This window comes from Telmatherina bonti, assembly GCF_933228915.1.
Source record: "Telmatherina bonti genome assembly, chromosome: 21".
Lineage (NCBI taxonomy): Eukaryota > Metazoa > Chordata > Actinopteri > Atheriniformes > Telmatherinidae > Telmatherina > Telmatherina bonti.
Window position 1 is genome coordinate 8,784,388 of NC_136630.1, and position 9,058 is coordinate 8,793,445.

The 9,058-nt window shown below is 38.0% G+C and overlaps 1 protein-coding gene across 1 annotated transcript; it reads right to left on the reverse strand.

Moving 5' to 3' along the window:
* Positions 1-645: 645 nt before the first annotated feature.
* On the reverse strand, positions 646-8,818 carry sgca (sarcoglycan, alpha). Its single transcript, XM_079261027.1, has 11 exons — positions 8,768-8,818; positions 8,399-8,527; positions 8,120-8,271; positions 7,080-7,146; positions 6,773-6,971; positions 6,529-6,697; positions 6,091-6,299; positions 2,706-2,732; positions 1,503-1,676; positions 1,307-1,333; positions 646-1,231 (listed from the first exon to the last, which is right to left on the reverse strand). Exons 1-11 carry the CDS (start codon positions 8,802-8,804, stop codon positions 1,225-1,227), a joined length of 1,197 nt encoding a protein of 398 aa, XP_079117153.1. The 5' UTR covers positions 8,805-8,818; the 3' UTR covers positions 646-1,224.
* Between the last annotated feature and the right edge of the window lie 240 nt (positions 8,819-9,058).

Here is a 9,058-nt window from a genome sequence, read left to right on the forward strand (position 1 = left end):
TCTTAAAAAAGAAATTGAAGCAGACCCACTTTCATGGTTTAAAAAAAGAGATTCTGTACTTATTTTGTACATGTATAATAAATCAAGATGTTTTTAATTATTTTGGGTGCTGAAATAAAGCATGTGAAGTGGTCTACTCAGTGGCAGAGTTTTCACTGTTCTGTTTGGCAACTGTTGTGAAACTGAGGTTGAAGGGATACCAAAAATGTCATTTAGACTGAGGCTGTATGTCGCATATTCCAGAGCAAGACCTTTGGAAAAAAACAGATGCAAGACACTTCCATGTAGAGGTTTGGAAATCAACTGTTCCACAACAGTTGCGCTGAATACATTTCTGTTGAGCAGCAGTGAAAACAAGGCCAACATTCAAGATTCCTGCTTGGCTTTTAGATTAATTCTCTCTATGTTGAAGGAATCAAACATAAACTATGATTTCTAACTCTTGGAATAGTCACAATAAAAAATAGGTTAAGAGATATGCATGGGAATAGAGTTCATCCTCAGAACCAAACTTTCAAAAAACGTGGAGAAAAAGATACAAAATCAATTTATGGTAGAACAGCGACACCTGGTGGTTCTGAGTAACTACAACTGCTTTCTAATGGGGTAGTTGGAAAAAGTATTGTTCCTGGATAAAACACAGAATACTGTTATGTTTTTATTATCTTCATATGGAAAGCATCACAATCCCAAATTCATATTGATAAAAATGTATATGATTAAAAACAAATCACACAATATTTGTATATTTTTGTACCACACAGTGCAAAAAGTCAGTAAAAGCTCCAACTCTTAATGTTCTCTCATTCTGGACTAATACATTAATGCTCTTTTCTGAATTCTGAAGCCAAACTTCCCAGCCTTTACTTTACCATCTGTCATAGTGAGTTAGCCTACAAGGTAGGGATGCTTTGACATGGAAGGTGTTAAAACTGTTTTTTTTTATTACTACAAAATACTGTCCACAAAAAGAGTTTTACTTTTTCAGTTCTGCTTCATGTAGCAAAGAAAATCTGATTCCAGCCAGAAGACAAGTTATATGCCAGAATACAAGGGAAAATAATAAACAACATAAAGGTAATAAAATAAACTGCATTCTCTATTTTCTTTTATTCTGACAGAACTAAAAGCAGCAGAAAATACAACACTGCACTGCATATATGGAGCCTAGGACTGTAGCAAAACGGACAGTCTCATCGAGAACAGATTAATCCAACGTTTCCATCACTTCCTGTAAAAGCAGATGAGTAGAATTAGGGTGAGAAAAATAAAGAGACAAGAGACAAGAGAAAGTAAAAGGGTTTACCTGGGCAATGTGTCACTGTAGGGATCACTGTGAAAAAAGGAGAAAAAAGGTTAGCATAGTTTTTCAAGAAAAATATATAACAAGGGAAAAAAATCCAAGTATTTTTTTAAGCTGTCATATTAGAATAGTGCTGTAGTGTACTATCACTGTACATATATATCACAAAAAGTCAAGTATCACTGGATGAGGAGCTTACTGCTGAGCCATGATGAGAGGGATGCTGTCAGACTGCAGCGGTGAGGCTCTATCTCCCGTGCGGCTGTTGAACATGGGGAGTGTTGACAGAGGTGGAGGGACACCGCGGTTTCCAGCCATGCTCCTCAGCTCATCAGTGTTCCCATGAATGGTGTGGTGGTGGTACAGCTGAATTCTACAGTACGCAGAGCATCAGTTTAAGTTTTTGTCTCATCCTTTCCCCTCAAAAAAGTATGTACAAGTAAGAGACATAAACAGTTTAAGATTGATCTAAAAGTTGACTCTGCAGTTAAATTATTATTATTACAGAAACATGACATAGATTAGTGATAATTACCTCAACGGGACACCATACATGCAACTCTGGACTTGTAACCATAGCAGTGTTCACAGAAATTCAGGGAAATGTGAGACATCTTAAAGCATTACATATTTAATAAGTATAGTAACTAGTCTACTTTTAAACTGAGTTGATAATAGAACATCATTGGGTTGTAAAATGCAGTACATTCATGGAAAAAACACTCATTTTTATTGAATGTGCCCGATGTTGCATTTTATGGTAAAGTGGATTTTGAATGCAGGAGGAAGGAAAACGTTGTCAGCAGAGGTGTGTAAAGTAGAATTAGTAGTAAAAAATACAGTCGAAGTTTGCCATGTTTTTTATATCTACCTGTGCATTTAGAACAGGTGTTTTCACTAACAGGCTCACATACCTTGCAGTGGAGCTGAGCTGATTAAATTAATCTGGTTTAGTGACTGGTTGAAAAGACCTGCCGGACAGGACTTCTAAGCTCTTCATCAACTTTATACACCTCTGGTTGTCAGATTTTCCTTATCAAGTGGAGTAAACAGCACAATCACATGCAGTGAAGGAGAAGTGTAAAGTTTCTTTTTACAATGAAAAAAAACAAACAAAGAAATCCTCACAGTCATTATAATGTATTATATTGTGAAAGGATACAAGTACAAAGAAAATAATTTTCAGTCTTGATCAAATCAATTATATTAAGAAGATATAAACAAACCTATAATCTGAGTCAGGAACACACTCAAAAGAAAGAGGTGAAATTATATTGCTGACTTTTATTTATTTATTTTGCTTTTTGTTGTATTATATAAATCATGAAATAGAGGCGGACTGAGTTACATTAAGTTCCTCTACACAACAAATGAACAATGATGAAATGAACAATTTACTTACTGGTTTGTTCTTGCATTCCTTTTCTCACTGAAAGAAAAAAGTTTTACATAAGAAATTATTAATCGTGATCAAAACTCTAGAAATTTAGGGAAAAATCGGGAATTTGGGGGGATTATTTATAGGGCCTGACCGATTTATCGGCCAGTCGATTAAATCGGCCAATTATGGATCTTTTCAGAATAATCATAATCGACCGGAGTTTTGCCGATTAAACGCAAATTTATTATTTATTTCTCATAAACAGTAAATGTTTTTGAAGTGTCCGACTCGTGTAGAACTGTGTAATTGTGTACTTTGTCCACGAGATGGCGCTCTGTTCCCATTCAATCCTCACACCGCCGTAACATTCAGGCGTAAAGCTACAGTCATGCAGCGTTACAGGTGAGCAGAGCTCGCCGACAGGTAAGTTCACAACGAAGTTGTTAAATTAATAATGACTCAACATGTCTTCAGTTTCATTTTAAATCTCTTTGCTATGTGTAATTACGAGTGAGTGTTTTTCATTTACGTAGCATTGCTAAAGTTGTGCTAACTTAGCTTAAGTTGTTACTGCCTGTGTGTAGTGTTAGTGCCGCGCATTGATACTGTGTAAGTTCTGTGTATGTGATGCGGTCAGTGAGTTGGATCTGTAACTACGGTAAAAGAAAAACATGTCACAATCAGGGCCGGATTAAAGGTGAGCAAACCCCTGGGCCCAGAATGTTTCAGGGGCCCCCTTCCCCACCGCAATATTGTGAAATTTGTGAATCATACACCGTGAAATTACATTTCTAACATCTCTCAGCCAGTGTTACCAGTGGCAATACACTAGACACTGTGGTGTAACTATCTGGCTTTTATGTACATTTTGTTTCATGTCCAAAATGCTGGTGTTTGCCCTACATGGGCCCCAAGTGGAAGTGGGCCCCTGGGTCTGTGCCCTTAATGCCCATTGGATAATCCGGCCTTGGTCACAATAAATGATCAGTTCGTACCATCAAGTAGAGTAAACCTTCCTTGTTCTTAAACACGGTCCTGTTAGTTAGCAAATAGACTTTTACACTGTATTGTTAACATAGCGGTAGTTAATGCTATGCTAACCTAGCCTAGCGTTAGATGACAGCTTAAAAGCAAGTAAAATAACAGCATAAATAACTTAGGTGTTGAAAATATTTGAGAGTCTAGAACGACTGTTTATCCCTCCGTCAGCTGCGTGTTCAGGCGCATTTACAGAGGTTTTATGTACTTTGTCAGAATTTACTATAAAGCCTGTTACATACTCCACGAGAAGCAAGAACTGAGTTCTTGTTCTCGAGGCTGCAAGAACAAGAAAAAACATCTTGTACGTCAGGTCCATACATACTCCACGAGAAGCACATCTGCAGCGGGGAGGGATGACTGCGGGGGGCAGATATCTGCTTTATGTGCAATGAACCCGGTTGTTACCTCCGCCGAGGAGGTTGTTTTCCCCGGCGTCTTTTTGCTTAAGATAACTTAAAAGGTTACGGAGGGATTTTATAAATATTTCAAGAGTTGTTGCAAATGTAAAAATGAAGAACTGATTAAATTTTGGTGGTGATCAGGATCACCGTTTGGATCCAGGAATGTTTTAAAAGGATTCTTAAACATTGTGCTTGGTGGAGGTTTCCTCTCTCCAAGTTTCTAGTTTCATATTTAACGAGCAACTTCGTCCGCGGCAGGGCGGGGTTGTGCACGCGGCTGGATCCGAGTGTTTTATTGCCACATGTAAAAATGTTTGTACTTTCTCACCACCTCGATCAGCTGTTTTATCAAAACAATCCGTTTTGCCGGCAACAGTAAACACACGGAAGCAGCAACTCCGCTTCATGCTTTCTCTGTGTTAACCACGCCTACCTCCAATGTCCGACCAATCACACGATATTTCTCGCAGCCCCGCAAGAAAAAAATTCTTCCAGCCCGGTGTGTCAAGAACTGTCCTCAAACACGTCCGCGAGAACAAAATGACGTCATTTTCTTCTCGGAGCCTCGGGAACAAGAAAGAAGTTCTCGCTTCTCGTGGAGTATGTAACAGGCTTAAGGCAGTGGTTCCCAAACTGGGGGGCAGACCCCCCAGGAGGGGGCCTAGAGTTATCACAGGGGGGGCACGGCAAGGCTAAATAAAACTTGGGAGTTTTTACACTGGATAAATTTGTAAAAGTACTCATAGGAAATAATGATAAATCAACAATAGAGACTTCAAGTAAAACAGAGAACAAACTATGATGGAGCATATCTGTCCCTGCTTGACCAGTAATAGTAATAACCAATGGTGGGTAATAATGAGACCACAGTCTTTTGCGTGTACCAAAATATTATCATCTAATATAATGAAGTATGAAGCCAAACAAGTTGCACCGCCACTTGGGTACTTTTCTTCCTCAACACAAAGAAAAGCCTGCAGGTCACTTTAGAAATAAACTTTCCAAGTCTCATAGCAAAGTAGTTTCACTAAAGCAGCATCTCTCTCATAGAAAACTCCACTAACCCAAAAGTAGTTTGCGGAGATTCCCGTTTTAAAATGTTTCACACAAAAGCAGAAGAATGGATAATAACACTGACACGGTTTTAATTATAGTTACCTGCAAAACAGCCACTAAAACTAAAGACGCATTTCTTGGTATGTTTCTTCAGTTCATGTGACGAGAGGAGGGACTCAACATTATTGTCTTTGATGAAAATGGGACCCTGCAGACAAAGTTTGGAAACCCCTGCTATAAGGTGTCACAGGCTGAATCTGCAACCCAGCGTGTGTTGTTGTGTAGGACTGTTTGTGGCCCTGACATGCTTCAAGTGCAACTCTTTCAAATGTTTTAACATCTGAAAAAGAAATCTCTTGTTTTTATTTAGCTTTATATGAGTCCTCTCTTCAATGTGAAGAAAAGAATGGATTAAAAACAATGTAATTTTACTTTAAAGGCAAAGAGCTGCAGCAGTAATGTTTTTCTAGTAACTTCACTCATTTTGTTGCTTCTTTATAGTATATATCTATGACCTAAATCTAAAGCGAGATAACTGCATCAGTACAGCTGCTAGCCAGAGATTTGATGCTTTGTTGCATGTTTTTGTCCTTCTGCTGGAAAGTTAAACAAGTGCTAAAGGACATAACGTGAAAACAGTAAAATGCTTGTTATTAATATCTGGTGTTTTAACCATTAAATGACAAAGAAGAAGTTATTTTATTCATATATATATATATATTTTTTTTTTAAATTTATTTATTTATTTTTTTTTAATTAATTGGTCATTAGAATTTTTTTCTACCAAATGTAAAAGTTGTCATCAGCCTAATAAAAGATCCATGTCGCTCAAGCCCTAATTATTTGCTTTGTTACTGCTTCATGTGGATATTTTTTAAAAATTTTGTAGATTCAAGATGAATACATACACTCCCTCTCGCCTGCCAAACATGATGTAGGCGAGCAACAGACTCAGGATGATGGCGATGATCAGGGGCACAATCACTGTCACAATGTAGTCTGGGAAGTACTCTCTGCTCGGGGGAGACTCAGGAGGGTTGAAGTCACCTCCAGACTCCAAAATCCCTGATCCCACTGTGGGAGCAGGTGGCTCAGGCTCCTGCTTGGTCAGGTCAAACTGCAGGGAGAGGAGGCAGAAATGTCAAAGTTCTTATTTTTGTATTATCGTAACCATGAGGCATGTTCATGAACAGATGGCAGGATTTTTATCACGGAGAAACAGCTTCCATCACAAATACATCAGTAATCTCTTAAATAAAACCAGGAAGCAAATTGACTGCAATATTTCATTAAATGACGAGCTGATAAAGACTTTTCTATCTTAGATGTGTCTTTACAGGCCTCACCAGCTCCGTCTTGCACCAGCTGATGCAGTTACTGGGAATTTTGCAGAAGTTGCATCCTCCAGGCACCTTAACTTTGGCCCCTGCTGAGCACTGCTTTTGGTGATCTGGTGTCAGCACCCTCTGGAGACAGTCTGAGAAATACTTCTCAGACCCGACCTTCACATACACGCTGACAGAAATCAGATTTGAATAAACATACATTCATTCCAGAGCAAATCTTAAAATAAATAAGGACTCTGTTTACCCTTCAAAGTGCCCTGCAATGGGGAGGGGAACTCTGCCGCCGCGGTCCAGGGCATTGGTTATGTTGACAATTTCCAAGGCTTCTGCGTTCCACAACTTTTGCAAATCCTGCTTTATCTCATCCTGGACAGGAGAGGGCAGCACCTTTTCAATCTCCCTCAGCTTGATGAAGAACTCTGCTTGATATGGCAGCATCTTCTCTGTGAGTGGCATCAGCGACATACCATTTCTTTACTTCTCCTATCTTACCTTTCACACTCATTCATTATTACCACAGCTCCACCGTGTACTTGTCAAAGCACGCATACCTGGAGTCACTTTGATTACAAGAATGTGTCTTGCTGTGTCGTAGCTGCGCTTGTTGACTGCATAGATCTGTCAGAAAAAGACATCAGATTGCAAATTTACAGTCATCATATTTGTATTGATATACAGACTTTCCTAGTATGGTTTGTGGGGTTAAAACATTAAAGAAGTATTTTGTCTCATTGGCTTTTGCATTAGTTAGTTTGAGGATGCCTTTACTCCATGACAGGTTTTCTGAATAAAAACAGCCTAAATGTTAGTTGCAATAAAAGCAATTTACATGCACATTTAAAATACTGTAATAGTTTTAATTCTTACATTCTCTGCTGTAAGATAGTTTGTTTTTATTAGTTCTGCTATAGTTTTCTTGTACTCTGCATGTCAGCTTTATATCATTCTTATATAAGAAAAGTTTGTTTTGGGGGAAAAAAGAAATTGTATCTTTTTGTCTTTTTTTACAGAATATATTAAATGTATAGCTAAATAAATTAAGTGTTTTTATGGAGATTGCTTTTTACTAAAGATTTGACTTCAAACTTTGATTAAATGTAAATTGCAACATATTTTACATTGATGATAATGATACTGTGTCTCACATTCACACTGCAAAAACTGAAATCTAAGTAAGACTAAAAATCTTAAATTGGGTACACACATGCTTATTTTTTTTAAAGGTAAGATAATAGTAAGATAGTTTTTATGCCAGAGAATTTCTCTTGTTTTAAGAGTATTTTTACTTGTTTTGGGAAGTCTTGACAAGCCAATTGTTCTTGTTCTGTTGGCAGATAATTGATCTTATTTTAAGCAAAATGTAACTAATTTTTGTCTATTTTTTTCTTATTTTTTAAGGCTGAGTTTTTGCAGTGCACTTGCTGAATTTTTAACATGGCCTCAAAACGTATCAGGGTGTCTGGCATCACGTTCTGACATCTTTCTGATACGTGCATATCTCTCTTCACTGCACTACAATGCCATCAATGTTTGGTCCAAAACAAACCCAAACGTGCAGCATACTGACATGATTTCAGAAGAATCCTCGCACCTCAATTATACTTTTTCCTGGAGACATCGGTGTGCCGTACAGAAAGCCGTTATCAAACGGGTGGCGTTGGGTGAAGCGCAGCCACTCTGGAAGGTCTGGGAAATTCTGCATGTTGCACTTAAAAATCATGGGGTCATCGTACAAGCGTCCAGCTTTATAAACATACCAAAAGGGAATAGTGATATATCTCCTCATCTTTCATCTTTGATGTGTTCATTTAGTTTTTTTTTTTTTTTTTTTTTTTTTTTTTTTTAAAGAAAATGTCTAAATCAGGCTTACCATAAAGTTTGGACAAAGGTTCAAAGTCATTCTGGAAAGTCTCTCTCAGCAGCTCATATGTGAATATCCTCCCCACAGGAATGGAAAATTTGATCTCTGCTTTGGCCCCAAACAAGCTGGCAGCACAAACTGTCCAGAAGTGTTAAACAAAACATACCTCAGAATTATACTCAAAGGTAAAAATGTTTTTTCTTTTAACATGAAAGTATGACAACAAGCAACATTTGATGTTGTAGTTTTGTCAGCTGAGGTCAGACTTCCGGAGCATTAAAACATTGGCTGTAAACAACACAGACATAAGACCCAAACAGAAAGGTTGGAGTGTTTCTTATATGACATAAAGCTGAATAATTTCATGAATAAACTTGCCTGTTAGGAAGAAGATCCAGCTCCCGCAGCCTGCCATCTTGTTGTGACCTATGATTGACAGAGCCAAGTGGAGAGGCGTTTGGTCACAGCAACACACGTCGGAGCTATTTTTGCCTCACTCATTCACCTAAAAACATCCGGACCAGGGTCAGCCAGTCTGTCCGTCAGTAAAACGATAGCTGTATTATTATTCCCTCTTTTGATATGGATTTAAATGATTGGTTGAATGTCTTCATTATCCACAAGTTCAAGTGTTTAAAGCATCAGATATGAGCACTTTTGCGTTTCTAT

Bases quoted from the DNA above. Each gene is read 5' to 3' on its own strand.
- sgca (XM_079261027.1), bottom strand. From the start codon at position 8,804: ATGGCAGGCTGCGGGAGCTGGATCTTCTTCCTAACAG. The intron at 8,528-8,767 runs GCAAGTTTATTC...ACTTCTGGACAG, and splicing joins CTGGATCTTCTTCCTAACAG to TTTGTGCTGCCAGCTTGTTT. The intron at 6,698-6,772 runs GTAAACAGAGTC...GATTTCTGTCAG, and splicing joins ATTGCAGGGCACTTTGAAGG to CGTGTATGTGAAGGTCGGGT.